At 45.0% G+C, this 17,008-nt stretch overlaps 1 protein-coding gene across 1 annotated transcript in view; it reads left to right on the forward strand.

Moving 5' to 3' along the window:
- Positions 1 to 17,008, forward strand: part of AP2A2 (adaptor related protein complex 2 subunit alpha 2) — a 279,757-nt gene that overhangs the window by 129,192 nt on the left and 133,557 nt on the right. The window contains 2 exon segments of the mRNA XM_030201248.1: positions 3,006 to 3,103; positions 3,106 to 3,173. Coding sequence (XP_030057108.1) covers positions 3,006 to 3,103; positions 3,106 to 3,173 — 166 coding nt within the window.

Raw genomic sequence — 17,008 nt, forward strand, 5'->3', positions numbered from 1 at the left:
AGAGTTGCCTTCCTTTATAACTAAGGCTGTCCAGGGTCTTAATATTTCTTCTGACCCTACTATGCCTGCTAATTCTAAAATGTTGAGCGCTAGAAGACTGCCTAAGTCTTTTCCAGTGCATGAGGTTATGCAGGAAATCACTGCTCATTGGTCATCCTGGACACTACTGTTTGGGTGACGAAGACTGTGTCACGTCTTTATCCTGTTTCCACACCTGAGTTGGAAAAAACTACATTTGCCTAAAGTGGATTCATTGGTGGCAGCAGTCACCAAAGACGACCACGCTGCCTGTGGTCAGTTAAGATTTTACTTACAGTTCCAGAGTTGGTTAAATGCTGTTTCTAGTGTGGGAGCAGCGAACAAGCAGCAGGGCAACGCACCATAGTGTTAGGTCTTCTAAAAGGGTCTATTTAGCGTTCAGTTCTTCTATACTTTTCATTTAGAGAGCTTGGAGTCCCCTTGGTACTTAAAAAAAAAAATAAAACCCTGAAAGCTTCCCTCACTTCATTGTGGAATTTTGTTTTTTGTTACCAGAACTCTATTATATTGGCAGTACCAAGTATTCCTTTCAGCATCTGTACAAAGGAGTTTAATATGGAGTCAGGCTTAGTGCTGTTGGCTCCATGTTTCTGTGAGAATTTTACATCTTTGATTTTTGGGGTTTTTTTTTTTCCTGAGACTAGAGCACTGTTCCCATGTCTCTCCTTGTCAACCATAGAACAGTGAGAACATCTTCTAGGTGCAGTGTTTACAGTGCTTTGAAAAGCAGAATAGTTTATCTGGAAGGTGGTTGGCTTTCAACCTGAAGGCCACAGGTTCAAGGTTGGTTTGTACATATTAGCAACTGTTGAGCTCAGCTCTGTGTCGAAGGGGCTTATTTTACTTCACTCTCCTATATGCTTGCTTTGACAAGCAGTTCATTGCATGTCTTGGACAGCTAACACTAAGCTACAATGCTAAAGGTTAGCTGTGTTGCTTTTCCCACAGACGTTCTGCTCTCTGGTATTGTGCACTTACATTCTCAAACTATTGCATACCAGCTCCAGCCACCACTAGCTCTGTGTACCTTTTATTGTATTGGACAGCTAGTGATATTACAGAGCTACTTCATAGTAACATAGTAGATGACGACAGAGAAAGACCTGCACGGTCCATCCAGTCTGCCCAACAAGATAACTCATATGTGCTACCTTTGTGTATACCTGGCCTTGATTAGTATCTGCCATCCTCACGGCACAGACCGTAGAAGTCTGCCCAGCACTAGCCCCGCCTCTCAGCCACCAGCCCTCCCCACCGCCGGCTCTTCCACCTAATCTCCGCTAAACTTCTGAACAGGATTCCTTTGTTTATCCCACACATTTTTGAATTCTGTTACCGTTTTCATCTCCACCACCTCCTACGGGAGGGCATTCCAAGCATCCACCACTCTCTCTGTGAAAAAGTACTTCCTGACATTTTTCTTGAGTCTGCCCCCCTTCAGTCTCATTTCATGTCCTCTAGTTCTACTGCCTTCCCATCTCCGGAAAAGGTTCATTTGCGGATTAATACCTTTCAAATATTTGAACGTCTGTATCATATCACCCCTGTTTGTCCTTTCCTCCAAGGTATACATGTTCAGATCAGCAAGTCGCTCCTCATATGTCTTGTAACGCAAATCCCATACCATTCTCATAGCTTTTCTTTGCACCGCTTCAATTCTTTTACATCCTTAGCAAGATACGGCCTCCAAAACTGAACACAATACTCCAGGTGGGGTCTCACCAACCACTTATACAGGGGCAGTGTAGAGAAATAGCTTAATGGTTAAAGCAACCAGCTGAGAGTGAGCACAGAGATCCAGAGGTTGCTAGTTCAAGTCTCACTGCAGCTTACCATCAGTAGTGCACAGTGGTACAAACAACCATGTTCTACTCCATCTAGCTCTAGCAGTCAGTCAGTCATGCCAGCTAGTTCTAGTGCACAGCCGCATCAGCCTTCTAAGTCACATTTAGCAAGATACCTTTTTTTAGAGGTACTTTTGGTTTGGAGAAATCTAGAGAAGTTGGTTAAAGACCTAGGGGAATCCAAGTCTCAGAGATTGCCAGAGGAGAAGCCTAAAGATTCTCTTAAATCCTCTGTCTCATCTTAGGTTTCATGAGGCCAAGTGCTACAGATGCAGGCAAATCTTAACTTTCAGGGTTCCCACTTTCAACAAAGACAAGCCTTCTGTCATACTGACGAAAAGAACTCTGCTTCAAACTCAGGTCTACTAATGCCTCCTGCACCTCCTAATGATGGGGTCTATGTTCACTCCTTGGGTTTCATAATAGCAGGACATCGCCCTCCAGGTTCTGTGAGTGAACCAAAATTTACCCTCAGACCACTATGTCTTGGAACTAATAAAACAGGGTTACAAACTGGAGTTCTCCCATCCTGCTGGTAGATGGTCACAACCCACAAGTCTCTTGATTCATCTGCTAGGACTAAGGAAAGGAAATTATCATGTAAGATATAATTTTTGTTGGCCACGTCTTACTTCATTGTATCGGAGTGATGGTCTGTGGTCCTAGATTGATGTGATTTTCATATTTTTCTGATAGCTGCAGTTCATTTTTCTGTATAATTCTTACTGTTTGGGGCACACACAGATGTTATATATGATACTAAAATGTTAGATCTGTGGAAATGTCTGATCTGCTATAGAACATTGGTATTTTCCTGTGAACTGTGTGGCTTGCCTTCAGAAATGTTGCCCATTTCTGCAGAATCTCCGTACAAGAGACAGTGTTAGGTTTTGTACCATACAGATTTAATAATCCTCCAGATGCTAATATAGGAGGAATCTTTGGTAGCTGGCTACCAGTTGCATACCTGCTATCTGTGATAAAGGCACCCTTGCATGTGTTCAGATCTCTGATTTTCACAGAACGAATAAGATCACTCATTCCCAGAGTGAGCCGCTTATGGTATGTTTGTTTGTTTTTTTCTCTCTCCCCCCCCCACCCCCCCAAACCATTGATATGCAGTGCCCCAACCTATTGGTTCGAGCTTGCAACGCAGCTGGGCCAGTTTCTACAACACAGAGAGACTAACCTCCGTTACTTGGCACTTGAAAGCATGTGCACCCTGCCAGCTCTGAGTTCTCGCACGAGGCTGTCAAAACACACATAGAAACGGTGATCAACGCATTAAAGGTAACCAAATATGTGCACCATAAAAGGCAGGACTTGTCAAGTAGGGCTGTTAAATTCTCTTGGTGATTTGCTTCAGGTGTTTTTGCAAAACTTTCTCTGATGTTTGAGAGAGTTGTTTTTGTGGGAAGGAAAGGGATATGGGATTTAGCATACTTTTTTGTAGCTCAAGGCAAGTAAGCATTTTCCTATCTATAGAGGTTAGTTGGTTCACTTTGATTTGGTTTTGGTCAGAAAAGCTTCTTTGTTACAGCTAATTCTAGCAAAAATAGAATTTGCTGGTAATTGGTAGAAGAAAACCAATTAGATGAAATTGTAATACCAGTCCTCAATTCTTGTAGCATTTTTCCAAAATATTCGTACAGTTATGGAAGGATCTTCTGGTTGGGTGTGGTTGGGGGGGGGGGGGGGGCAAAGAGCTACACGATTTGATTCAAGTTGTTTCCTAATTTCCTGTTTATAAAATGTGTCTCCAGAGGGCTTACAATCTGTTTTGTACGTGAAAAAAATGTCGGGTTAATGACTTGCCCAAGGAGCAGCAGTGGGATTTTAACTTTTTTCTGGTTCTCATCTCTGTGCTTAACCATTGGGCTATTCTTGTCTGGGAGCAAACCACACATTTATGTTTGTTACATTATGGGGGAAGACCAGCTCTCACTTGAAATCATTTAGCTGTCATGTGACTGGTTTTGAAGGATACTGTTAAGAGGCCAGAGTGTCCCAATATAAAAAGTGAAGTAAAATTTGAGGCACGTAGATGGATTGAAATGAAGAGCAAATATGATTGCTTCCAGTTTAACTGAATCCATTGCTAACAAACAGGTGCTGAATAGGGATTTAAAAAATGTATATATGCATGCCATAAAAAAGATTAGAGTTAAAATTTGTGTAGCGTTAAATAAGATAGTCATAATAAGGAATTTCATAGAGAATCTGTATGGTACTCGTCAAGCCAGTATACAAAATATATGGCAATGGCAGGACAGATTGATTTGGGTGGGATAGCACTGTAGGTGGCAGAGTCAAAGGTAATTCAGTAGCAAACTGCCCTCTGTGGATAGAACTTGCTTGCAAGATGGGAATGAATGTAATAAAGGAAACAAACTTTTTGCCTAGCCAGGATGATGAAATGCTAAAATGTTTATAGATTAGACAGACTAATAAAATTAACAATTGATTTAAGGAGATATCTGAAAAGGGATTGTTGTTCTGTCTGATTATTGGACTTTGCAAAAGTTGTCTTCGTATTTTCTACTGTACTGTGAAAAACTTAAAATCTAAATTACAAAAAAACAATAGAATAATGTCTTTCATTTACTTAGTATTGATTGGGGGAATATCTTAGTGGGGCATGCTAGGGAAATAAAATTTCTAAATGACAAATTACTGCTTCATAGAGCAACTGGTTTTAAGAGGTGAGACGTGGTTAGATATTTTAGATCTAGTTTTATGGATTGCAGGGCCCTGGTTCAAGGAATACAGGTGGTAGGGGTCACTTGAAGTCACATTTCCTTGTCATCAAGCAGATGAAGCCATTACGTATGGGTTGTGTCCATCACCAGCAGGGGGAGATAGAGAGCACTCATCAACTTTTCACAGTGCCTCATAGCCAGCCCAGCTCCATCCTCTTCAGTATTCTCTACCTCCCCAAGCAGGTGGCTGCAGCTTCTTCGAGCTCCATGAAAAATCTGCCTGGGGTGGCTCCTGGCTTGCCAGTTGTTAGCCGGGGTGTTAGAGCTTCACTTTGAAGGCACATAGGTTGACCCTTTCCCTGCCTTACCCATGCCTCCGTGGATGTGGGACATATTAGCTTGCTTTTCCTTGTCCTTTCCCACTCAGTGGATGCAGGCCACATTGGTTCGCCTTTCCCTGCCTTTCCCACTCATCTGAGCCTCCGGAGGTTCTTATTACCTCTGCTTCCTCACAGCGTTTTAAAAAAAATGGAAGAGTTTTCCTTTGATTCTTCTATGGGACCGGAGCTGTGATACTCGGTCCCGGTGAGGTAAGCGTGTTTTCTAACTCCTCCGGGTGGGCCCGAGTATCCGGGGGGTTTTTGGCGCGAAACCGCCATTTTGAATTTCCCCGCAGTTTTTCGGCGATTGGCTGGCAGAGAATGTAAAGCGCTGTTCCCGGTGATGCAAACGCAAATCAGCAGCGGGCTCTGTAAATCATGCTGTACAGGTGTAAGAGCCAGCCCGAGCATGGCGAGCGATGATTCTTCCTGCTCAGAGCTGGCAGCGGACGCCATTTTGATTCTCCGCATGGCGCGGCCCTCCGTAGAGACGGAGAGCCCTGAGCCCGGGGGGGGGGTGGGGGGGACCTCGAATTGAGGCTATTCAGGGAGCGGCTAGCCCCAGACGGATCTGGGTTGCCCAGGGCGAGTTCTTCTCCCCTGAGTTTGTGTTGTTATGGCATAAAAGAATACATGCTGAAAAGAGCTCTCCCTCAAGGGTCGTCTGAGGCCCTTTCTATTGTCCCCCCGGTGGATTCTGGCCTGGGACTGCCACTGAGGCTATTTTCCCTGATAATTGGCATAAAGAAAAAGCGTAGAAGGGCTAATTCCCCTTCAGATTGTGGTGCACCTCCTCTCCCCCCCCCCCCCCCCTCCGTGATCGGGCTGTGAGGATTCGGAGAGTTCTGGCAGGCCTTCGTGGTCTGAGGAGCCAGAGTCAGGTGCAGAATTACCACAGGATCTGGATGATCCCTCCGCGGTGAGGATTTCCACCATGAGCTGCCAGCGCTTATTTCAGATGCCCTACAGGTCCTTTCTATTGAAGAGCCTGACAGTGGCACGGCCTCCTCTGTGAATCCTGGGATGGCTAGTACAAAAAGCCTTCTCGAGCCTTTTCTTTGCATGACTCCATCCAAGAGCTTATTTCCACTCAGTGGGCTGACCCCGCGGGACCTTTGAATTTTCCAGGGCTATGGGGCAATTATACCCTCTGCGTGAGGGAGCATGTTGGCTCGCCTTGCAATGCCTAAAGTAGATGCCCTAGTCACTGCGGTGACAAAGAGAACTACCCTCCCTGTGGAAGGAGGAGTTGCCCTGAAGGATATACAAGACCGTAGGCTGGAAAGCAGCACTTCAACGGTCCTTGAAATTGTAGGTCTTACTGTTCAGGCGTCTGCATGCCAGTTGTTATGTCCTCACTTGGATTCCAGGGCTCTGTCCTTTCCTGGTTCTCCTTCCTACCTACTCCCTCCGCACCTTTAGTGTTCACTCTGGTGGATCCTCTTCTACTTCTATCCCTCTGCCTGTCGGGCTACCTCAGGGTTCTGTTTTTGGTCCCCTCCTCTTTTCTATCTACACTTCTTCCCTTGGTTCATTAATCTCATCCCATGGCTTTTCCTACCATCTCTATGCTGATGACTCCCAAATCTACCTTTCTACCCCTGATATCTCACCTTGCATCCAAACCAAAGTTTCAGCGTGCTGTCTGACATTGCTGTCTGGATATCTCAATGCCACCTGAAATTAAATATGACAAAACCGAGCTTCTCATTTTTCCCCCCCAAACCCACCTCCCCCCGTTTTCTATTTCTGTTGATGGCTCTCTCATTCTCCCTGTCTCCTCAGCTCGAATCCTTGGGGTCATTTTTGACTCTTCTCTCTCCTTCTCTGCTCATATCCAGCAGATGCCAAGACCTGTCTTTTCTTTCTTTACAACATCCATAAAATCCACCCCTTTCTGTCCGAGCACTCTACCAAAACCCTCATTCACTACCCTTGTCACCTCTCGTTTAGACTACTGCCAATCTGCTTCTTGCTGGCCTCCCACTTAGTCACCTGTCCCCTCTCCAGTCGGTTCAAAACTCTGCTGCCCCATCTCATCTTCCGCCAGGTCGCTTTACTCATACTACCCCTCTCCTCAAGACCCTTCACTGGCTCCCTATCCGTTTTCGCATCCTGTTCAAACTTCTTCTACTAACCTATAAATGTACTCACTCTGCTGCTCCCCAGTATCTCTCCACACTCGTCCTTCCCTACACCCCTTCCCGTGCACTCCGCTCCATGGATAAATCTTTCTTATCTGTTTCCCCTTCTCCACTACTGCCAACTCCAGACTTCGCGCCTTCTGTCTCGCTGCACCCTACGCCTGGAATAAACTTCCTGAGCCCCTACGTCTTGCCCCATCCTTGGCCACCTTTAAATCTATACTGAAAGCCCACCTCTTTAACATTGATTTTGACTCGTAACCACTTGCCTCCACCTACCCTCCTCTCTTCCTTCCCATTCACATTAATTGATTTGATTTGCTTACTTTATTTATTTTTTGTCAATTAGATTGGTAAGCTCTTTGAGCAGGGACTGTCTTTCTTCTATGTTTTGTGCAGCGCTGCATACGCCTTGTAGCGCTATAGAAATGCTAAATAGTAGTAGTTATGCTGCTAGAGCCTGCCTGGCGTGGTTGCAACAGGCAGTGGAACAGCCCGGAGATAGAGCAGATCCGTTCTCGATGTGGCTCCGCTGGTGGAGTCGGCCTTGTCCATTTTGGCTGATGCCCTTTATGATATTGTCAGAGCTTCGGCTAAACAAATGGCAGTAGCAGTGGCTACTCACCGTCTTATTTGGCTACGACATTGGGCAGCAGACATGGCCTCTAAGCAAAGGTTGGTGAAGTTGCCCTTTCAAGGCCTTCTCCTATTTGGTGAATAGTTGGGGAAAAAAAAATTGTTAAAGGCCTGGAAGATCCTAAACCCAGCGCTTGCCCGAAGATAGGCCGAGGCCTTCCTCCAAGGGCCAGGCGGTCCACTCCTCTTTTAGACCTCGCTTCCGTGAAGCTAGAAGGTACCGCCCGGGGCGTTCTGCTGGGTTCACTTCTCATGCCCGTTTTTCAGCAGAGGAACTCCTTTCGCTCGGACAAGCGTTCCGCAGCCACTAGGCCTGGAGTTCAGGGGCGACCCTCTCAATGATGGTGCGCCGGCCCCCTCCTCGCTTCCTGTCGTCAGAGGACGTCTTCCCTCTTTGCCGAGGAGTGGGCCAATATTTCCTCAGATCAGTGGGTTCTGGACCTGATCAGAGATGGCTATAGAATAGAATTCAACGCCCCAGTAAGATACGTGCTTGTGGAGTCCCGATGCGGTTCTGCCGCCAAACGGGCGGCGGTAGAGGAGACTTTGCATAGGTCTGATTCAGTTAGGGGCCGTGTCCCGGTACCTCCCCGCCGAACACGGCTACGGCCGATACCCATCTACTTTGTGGTGCCGCGAAACGGTGGGTCTTTTCGCCCTATTCTGGACTTAAATAATTAAACAAGTCCCTGAGAGTCCGGCATTTCCACATGGAAACCCTGCGTGCGCCGTCATTGCTGTGGTACAGCCAGGAGAGTGTCTCACGTCTCTAGACCTGAAAGAAGCTTACTTGCACATACCAATTTGGCCCCCGCACCAGAGGTTTCTGAGGTTTGCGGTGATGGGAAAACATTTCCAGTTCCGGGCCTTGCCTTTTGGCATCGCCACAGCTCCCCGAACCTTTTCGAAGGTAATGGTGGTAGTAGCTGCTTTGCTCAGGCGAGAAGGTATCAGGGTTCACCCGTACCTAGACGACTGGCTCATCAGAGCAGACTCTGTAATAGAGAGCTATCAAGCTACAGCTAGAGTGGTCTCAGTACTTCAATCTCTAGGCTGGGTCATCAATATGGCCAAAAGTCACCTGACCCCCTCGCAATCTCTAGAATATTTGGGGGCCAGGTTCAACACAGACTCGGGCTATGTATACCTACCCAAGCTAAGGCGGTGCAAGCTTCAGAATCAGGTCCGTCTGCTCCTGAGGATGCCCCACCCGCGAGCTTGGGACATTGTCCAGCTCCTGGGATCGATGACAGCCACATTGGAAGTGGTGCCCTGGGCGAGAGCGCACCTGAGACCTCTACAGTATTCCCTACTTTAAAGATTGTCTCCAGTTTCTCAGGATTATCAATGCAGACTTTCTTGGCTCCCTGCGGCCCGACTCAGCATGGAGTGGTGGCTCTCAGCATGCTGCGGCGAGAAATGCCGCTGGAGCTCCCCGATTGGTGTCTAGTAGTGACAGATGCCAGCCTGAAGGGCTGGGGCGCACATTGCAAGGGGAAGCATGCCCAGGGTCTATGGACACCCGAGGAGTCGGAGTGGTCCATCAACCGCCTGGAGTTGAAAGCGGTGTTTCAGGCGCTTCTGGCCTTTCAAGTGACCCTGGAAGGATTGGCTGTCAGAGTGATGTCAGACAACACGACAGCAGTGGCCTACATAAATCGACAAGGCAGCATTCAGTGCTGAGCACTAGCCGCACAGGCGAAACAGATTTGCCACTGGGCCGAGCTGCATCTTTAGTTTCTGTTGGCAGCTCACATTGCAGGTCAGAGCAACGTGCAAGCTGATTATCTAAGCAGGCATCAGATCGATCCAGCAGAATGGGAACTAGCAGATGAAGTATTCCTGCAGATATGTGCCAAATGGGGCAAGCCAGTGATGGATTTTATGGCGACAAGTTCAAATGCCAAAGTCCCGTGCTTCTTCAGCAGACGGAGAGATCCTCGCTTGGCAGGGTTGGATGCCTTGACTCAGCCCTGGCCTCCGGGCCTACTATATGTGTTCCCTCCGTGGCCCTTGATAGGGCGCGTGCTCCTGCGGATTCGGCTGCACCCAGGAGAAGTGGTCCTCATCGCCCCGGATTGGCCCAGGAGGCCTTGGTATGCGGACCTCCAACAGATGCTAATGGAGGCTCCCCTTCCTTTACCTCTGGTACCGAACCTGTTGTCACAGGGCCCGGTAGCCATGGAGGACGCCTGCCGCTTTGGTCTTATGGCATGGCGATTGAGAGGGCACAATTGAGGGACAAAGGCTATTCAAACACAGTCATTTCCACTCTCATGCAGGCCCACAAGCGTTCCACTTCCGTGGCTTATGCCAGGATTTGGCGCCAGTTTGAGTCTTGGTGTGCTTCAAAAGCGATCACACCCATGCGGGCTCCTGTCTCGCCGATTCTGGACTTTTTGCAGGATGGTGTACAAATAGGCTTGGCTATAATTCCCTGTGGGTGCAAGTGGCAGCGTTGGCCTCCCTTCGTGGTAAGGTTGAAGGCGTGTCTTTAGCTGCTCATCCAAATGTGGCACGGTTTCTTAGTGGGGTGCTTTGGCTCCGGCCTTCCGTACGAGCACCCTGTCCAGCTTGGAACCTGGGGCTAGTTTTGAAGGCCCCGAAGGCTTCTCCTTTTGAGCCGCTTCGGCGAGCATCGGAGAAAGATTTGACACTAAAGGCAGTTTTTCTTGTGGCCATTACTTCGGCGAGATGGGTGTCAGAGCTCCAGGCGCTGTCCTGTAGAGACCATTTCTGCAATTCTCAGAGTCCGGGGTCACAGTTCGGACCGTGCCTTCCTTCATGCTTGAGGTGGTTCATCGTTTCACCTAAACCAGCCTATTTTCTTGCCCTCCTTTGATAAGGAGGAGTTTCCAGAATCTTTTGGGCAGTTGCACCTGTTGGATGTGCGCAGGACTCTGCTGCAGTATCTGCGAGTTACTATCTCTTTCAGGATCTATGATCATCTGTTTGTTTTGCTATCAGGTCCTCCCAGAGGGTCTCCAGCATCTAAAGCAACTATTGCCCGCTGGCTCAAAGAAACTATCTTTTCAGCTTATCTGCTTGCCGGCCGGTCTCCGCCTGTAGCCTTTAAGGCGCATTCTACCAGAGCGATTTCTTCCTCTTGGGCTGAAACTAGATTACTCTCTCGTCAAGAGATATGCAGTGCAGCAACATGGGCTTCTAAGCTCTCTTTTGCCCGATATTACAGGCTGGATGTGGCTGCTAGGAGGGATGCGCATTTTGAAGCACAAGTGCTAGCGCGTGGTGTGACCTGTTCCCACCCTATATAGGGATTGCTTTGTTACATCCCATACGTAATGGCTTCATCTGCTTGATGACAAGGAAGGGAAAATTAGGTTCTTACCTTGGTAATTTTCTTTCCTTTAGTTATAGCAGATGAAGCCATGAGCCCTCCTTGTATGATTGTCTGTATGCTGTGAATTTGTTTTAGGTTCTGTTCTTGTTTCCTGAAGTTCCTTCCTTGGGAGAAAGTTGGAAAACAGTCTTCAGGATTCATGTTCACTTATAGGAGGATGAGTCCATTCCCTCCAGTTTATGTTTTGGAGGATGAGTTTATTCCCTCCAGGAGGATGTGTTCATTCCCTCCTTTTGAGTTCATGCCCTTGTTAAGGGGCCATCGTTTGCTGTGAGGAAAGTTCATGTTATTCCCATTGCGGTTTGCCATGCTGCTTTGGAAGCTTCAAATACTGAAGAGGTAGTGGAGCTGGCTGGCCATGAGGCACTGTGAAAAGTTGAGTGCTCTCTATCTCCCCTTGCTGGTTGATGGACACAACCCATACGTAATGGCTTCATCTGCTATGACTAAAGGAAAGAAAATTACCAAGGTAAGAACCTAATTTTCCCTTACTGTAATAGAGGGAACATTCATAAGAAACTATTGCAGTAGTTTGAAAAGGAAGACTGATATGAGGGAATTAGGCGAAAATGTAAAGTGGCAATACCTAAAAATTTGCATGGGCTAGAGACCATCTAAAAATACCATCTTAGAAGCCCAGATAAAATTCATTTTACACTTCAAAAGTGAATGAAGGTGTCACGCTTCTCACAGAAGCACAGGGGTTGTGTGCTCTTGGACCACTGCTGTGGAGTGGCAGTGGCAGGCAAAACCTCCCCCAAACCAGAGGCAAGGCAGAACAGGACTGGAACCCCGGACTGGAGTTGCAGCAGAGGCAAACAAGCTGGGACAGGCAGAGTTGAGCCCCTGGGTGCAGGCGGCCAGCAGGACTTACAGGGCAGGAACTGGATACCAACAGGAAACACACAACAGAGTCAGGACTAAAAAGCTACCAGGCAGCCACTAAGACAGAAACACAGACAGGTGAGAGTCCGGACTGAAAGCTGCCAAGCAGCCACTAAAATGGAACACAGACACAAGACAAGGAAATGCAGACCAGAAATAAGACTAGGAACTAAGCAATAAAACCAAAGCTAACTACACACAAACAAACTAGAACCAGGCAAGAAACTCAGACTAGAACTGGACTAGGCAGAAGTGCACACACCCACATACCAGGGACCTTAGACGATGCAAAGGCAAACACAAAAGTTTCCAGGTGGCTAATAAAGCCCATCAGCAGCTGAAGTTTAGCTGCAGGAATCACAAGACAGCTATGGGTGCTGTTCAGGCACAAACAAGAAAAGCAAGTCTGGCAGCCCGGAAGATCTGGATCGGATTGGGCTGAACGTGTGACAGTTCATAGCAGCCACCAGTTCAGGCCACCAGAGGGCGAGGTGAGCACAGACAAGGAAACAGTCACCACCGTGACAGAAGGTAACTCTTGTTTCCCTCCTACCTATTCATTCTCTTCCAAATCAATGAGGACCAGGACTAGGGCCAGTGTTAAACATGCTGGGACCCAGGGCAGTAATTTTAGCAGAGGTTGCCAAAGCCTACTAGCAGGTTTGTACCTTCAGCTTCAGGTAAACTTGAGGGCCCTCTGTAGCCTGGGGCCCAGGGCAGTTGCCCATAATTCACTTCTGTAATAGTGACCTTGCTGAGGGCCCTGCTTTCTCTTATCCGGCCCTTGTGTTTTGCAACTTATCTTTCATTCTACCTGAGAAATGAGAGATCATTTCTAAAATTTAAGCAAGAATTAGAGGTATACTACAAGATGGCTTATAGTCCAGATGAGGGTAATGAAGGGCAATTTGTTGTAGTGGAGGAGTGGCCTAGTGGTTAGAGCACCAGTCTTGCAATCCAGAGGTGGCCAGTTCAAATCCCACTGCTGCTCCTTATGATCTTGGGCAAGTCACTTAACCCTCCATTGCCTCAGACAAACTTAGATTGTGAGCCCTCCTGGGACAGAGAAATATCCAGTGTACCCGAATGTAACTCACCTTGAGCTACTACTGAAAAATGTGTGAGCAAAATATCCTATATAATAAAAAAGCACCTCCAACATTCTGAAGCTGACTCCGTGGCAGTGTAGGGTTCGTAAGTCTGTCATTCAGTGTTTCATTGGCTTTCACTGTCCCGCCCTCACGTCGAGGAAACGGAACGCTGCATAGTTGCCAAGCAAACAGACGCAATATCACAGGAACGAAGAACCAATCAGACAGAACGGAACTTGGAGGAGGGAAGTGGAGTGGATTGAATCTCTTAACAATCATATACAGGGAGGTAGGAACATCAGTGGAGGCAAGTGCACAGAACGGAAGGGAAGACAAACATTTAATCACTTTGTCACTCACACACATCACACACACACACATACACACACACAATCACTCTGTGTATCTCTCTTTTACACTGTCTGTAAAACACTCTGTCACTCTGTCTCTCACATGGGCAACTGTATGTTGCATTCTCACGAGTAAGGAGCTCTTCTGATGTGATTGTTAAACTGATTGAAGGGTCTGAACAAGGAAAACGTTTACCACATTGTAACACAGTTTACACAAAAACTATTATATATAAAGAAATCTTACACATGTAAACAACAATTACATTCAGAATACAACCGTGGAAACATTAATGGCAGGAACTCATGACATTGCTAGCGCCTGTTTCATTGCGTTAAGAAACGGGCCTTTTTTACTAGTATATAAATAAATACCTAATTTCTTCCTCGTTCCTCAAATTTTTTTCTTCTTCTAACTTCAGAATGTTTACATTTCTCATTTTCTTGGTTTTTAATATTGTATACTGCTTTGATATCTATAGAAAAGTAGTTAAACACTAAAACTAAACTAGGACTCAATGATGAGTTTTCCAGAGTGAAGAAATGAATAGTGGAGGCCCCAAAAACCTTCACTACCTAAAGTAAATGATCCGGAAAAAGGAGCAATGAGCAAAGTGGTTGAACTTGCAGATGGCAAGTATTCAAGGGAGGGTAATAACACAGGCAGGTTGTGAGGAATTGGGTGCTTTATGAACCAGGGAACCCATGCAACCAAATGGAATATATACATTTCATATGGATTTGTGCAAAGCAATATGCATGAGGAAAATTTAGTAACACATTTTACATTCTGACCTATTCACTTGGTGGAGGATAATGATCAGAATTAGTGTATGTATGTGTACACAATACTGGGATCTGAATTAGGAATTACCACCAGGAAAATTGTCTTAGAGTTACTGTGAACAATACACTGACATTCTTAGCTCACTGTGCAGTATTGGTCAAAAAAAGTAAATAAAATGTTATTTGTAAGGAATGCAGACCAAAATTGGGCATAAAATTAAAAATCAATAGTGCCTTTGTATTGATCCATGAAGCAGCCACACCTGATTATTCTATGCAATTATGGTTGCAATACAGGAAAAATGCAGCAGAGCTAGAAACAAAAATAATTACTGGGATAGATGGACTCCTATGTGAAGAATGGCTAAACAGCTTAGGACCTATCAGTTGGGGTTTGATTCAGAGGTTTGTAAAATTATGTAGTGTGGGACTAGTTAACTAGGGAACTATTTAGGAAATCAGAGTTTCATGGTGTGTTCCCTAGACCTAGTACTAACTGGCAGCAGATTTAATACACATTTAATGGTGGTTTTTAGTCAGTGCATTCTTAGTTTGCAGGTGGTTATTGGAAGATGGGTTTAAGGCCAATTAGAATAACAGTTCGAAAAAGGTTTGAACATTTTTCTTGAGGGAAGATTCATTAATAGCAAGCTAAACTTGAGCATGCCTGGTATTCAGAAAGCAGTTGTACCAAACATAAAACTGACTTTCTTTAAAAAAAAAAAAAAAAAATGTGTGTGTATTGTCAGCATTATGCATGTGAATTATACATATGCCATTATACATATAATTATATATTGTTATGACTGTGTATAGTTCAGAGCAGTTTACAAAAACAGCAAAATGGATACAAACATATTTTTAAAAAAAGGAAAAAAAAGTTAAAATAGTATTGTAAATATAATACAATACAAATAGTCTAATCCTAACAAAGGGATTATCAAAACTAAACATTTCTGAGAATAGTATTGAGTAAAAATCCCCATTTTAAAAATTATAGAAAAAAACATGTGCATATCAGTAATGGGAGAAAATTCTACATTCTAAGCATAGCTCCCATAAATAGTAGCTTTGATGTATTTATTTATTTAGATTTTGCTCACGCCTTTTTCAGTAGTAGCTCAAGGTGAGTTACATTCAGGTACTCTGAATATTTCTCTGTCCCAGGAGGCTTACAATCTAAGTTTGTACCTGAGGCAATGGAGGGTTAAGTGACTTGCCCAAGATCACAAGGAGCAGCAGTGGGATTTGAACCAGCCACCTCTGGATTGCAAGACCGGTGCTTTAACCACTAGGCCACTCCTCCACTCCACTATTGTTTGCTCATCAAAGAAACGGAAGGAAATTGAAGGTATGTAAACATCTGATGGGAAGAACAAAATCTAGATTGAAATGTTAAATATCAGGATAAATAGAGGACAAAGGCCTTTGATGATCTTAAAAGCCAAACATAAAACCTTAGGTAAGCAATGCAAGGTTTATAGGTGGAGCTGTTACTCTATCATATTTGTTCTTAAGTACGTTGATTTTGGTGGCTTTGTCTAAAAGTTGTTTTTTTTAGGTAAAAAGAGAAGTTTATTACAATGGGTCAGAGCCTGAATTATCATTTTTTCACTGAATGATTTACAATCTTACATTTGACATAACCACAGTTTACAAAAACAAGATTCAATAATCAGGTTAAACTGTTCAAATGACTACTACTACTACTTAACATTTCTAGAGCGCTACTCAGGTTACGCAGCGCTGTACAGTGATGAATCAGAATTCCTACCATTCAAATTACTGATTCTAATGCTATTTCCTTTTCTCCAAATAGGACCCTTTTTAGGGGTAGAATGAGCCTGCCTTCCTACCCATAAAATCAGTGTATTGTGTTCAAATTAAGAATGTGTCCTCATCCCACTGTACCATCTTACGAATTCTTGCCAACCTGTTTAGATAATGTCTTCCAAGGAATATTGAATAGAAAAAATATAAATATTTGCATATATGAAATATTTTAATCCCAATTTCTGCAACATTTTACCCGAGTACAAGTATATATTGAACAAAATAGGGGATAAAGGCGATCTTGAACACAACCCAGCAAAGCCAATACCCAGAAGAGTGATCATAGGTAGAGCAAAAGGGGTGTGTTCAGGGCATTCAGGGGTGGGTGCAATATGGGCCTCTTTTACCAGACCATGCTAGCGATTCCTGCCCGGCAATGCTGACAAAGCCATTCAAAGTGAATAGGCTTTGTCTGCATTGCCGCACCAGGAATCGTCACTACTGCAGTTTAGTAAGAGAGGTCTTATATTTTTAAACCAGTGGCTCTCAACATCTTTTTACTTGGGACACCCCTGCCAGAAGATGTTCATATATGACACATTGCGTGCATGACCCTCAAGGACCTTTGGTCTGACACAGTATAGCAGTTCTTACAAGTAAAATGTAAAGATTCTACATGCACAAAAATCAGCAGGTGCAGATCAGAACTAGGACATGCGTCCATGGAAGTCACCATACAAAAACTATTCTGATTCTCTTGTCATTGGAGCAATAACAATATAAATCTCTCTACTAACCAGGCATGTTATGAAATACAAAACCTGAAAAAAAAAAATCTCAACTCTACATAGATGTAGCAAATCTGCCATACAACAGCGCAAATTCCTTTGATTCAGTCAGCAAGAACCCTACCTATGAATAGGCAGCACTATAAATGACACTGAGCTCTACTACTGGTGAACCAAAACAAGTGAGACTACTACAAATTTCTACACAAAAACTGCATGCAACAGAGTACCA

The sequence above is a fragment of the Microcaecilia unicolor genome, chromosome 4 (assembly GCF_901765095.1).
Source record: "Microcaecilia unicolor chromosome 4, aMicUni1.1, whole genome shotgun sequence".
Lineage (NCBI taxonomy): Eukaryota > Metazoa > Chordata > Amphibia > Gymnophiona > Siphonopidae > Microcaecilia > Microcaecilia unicolor.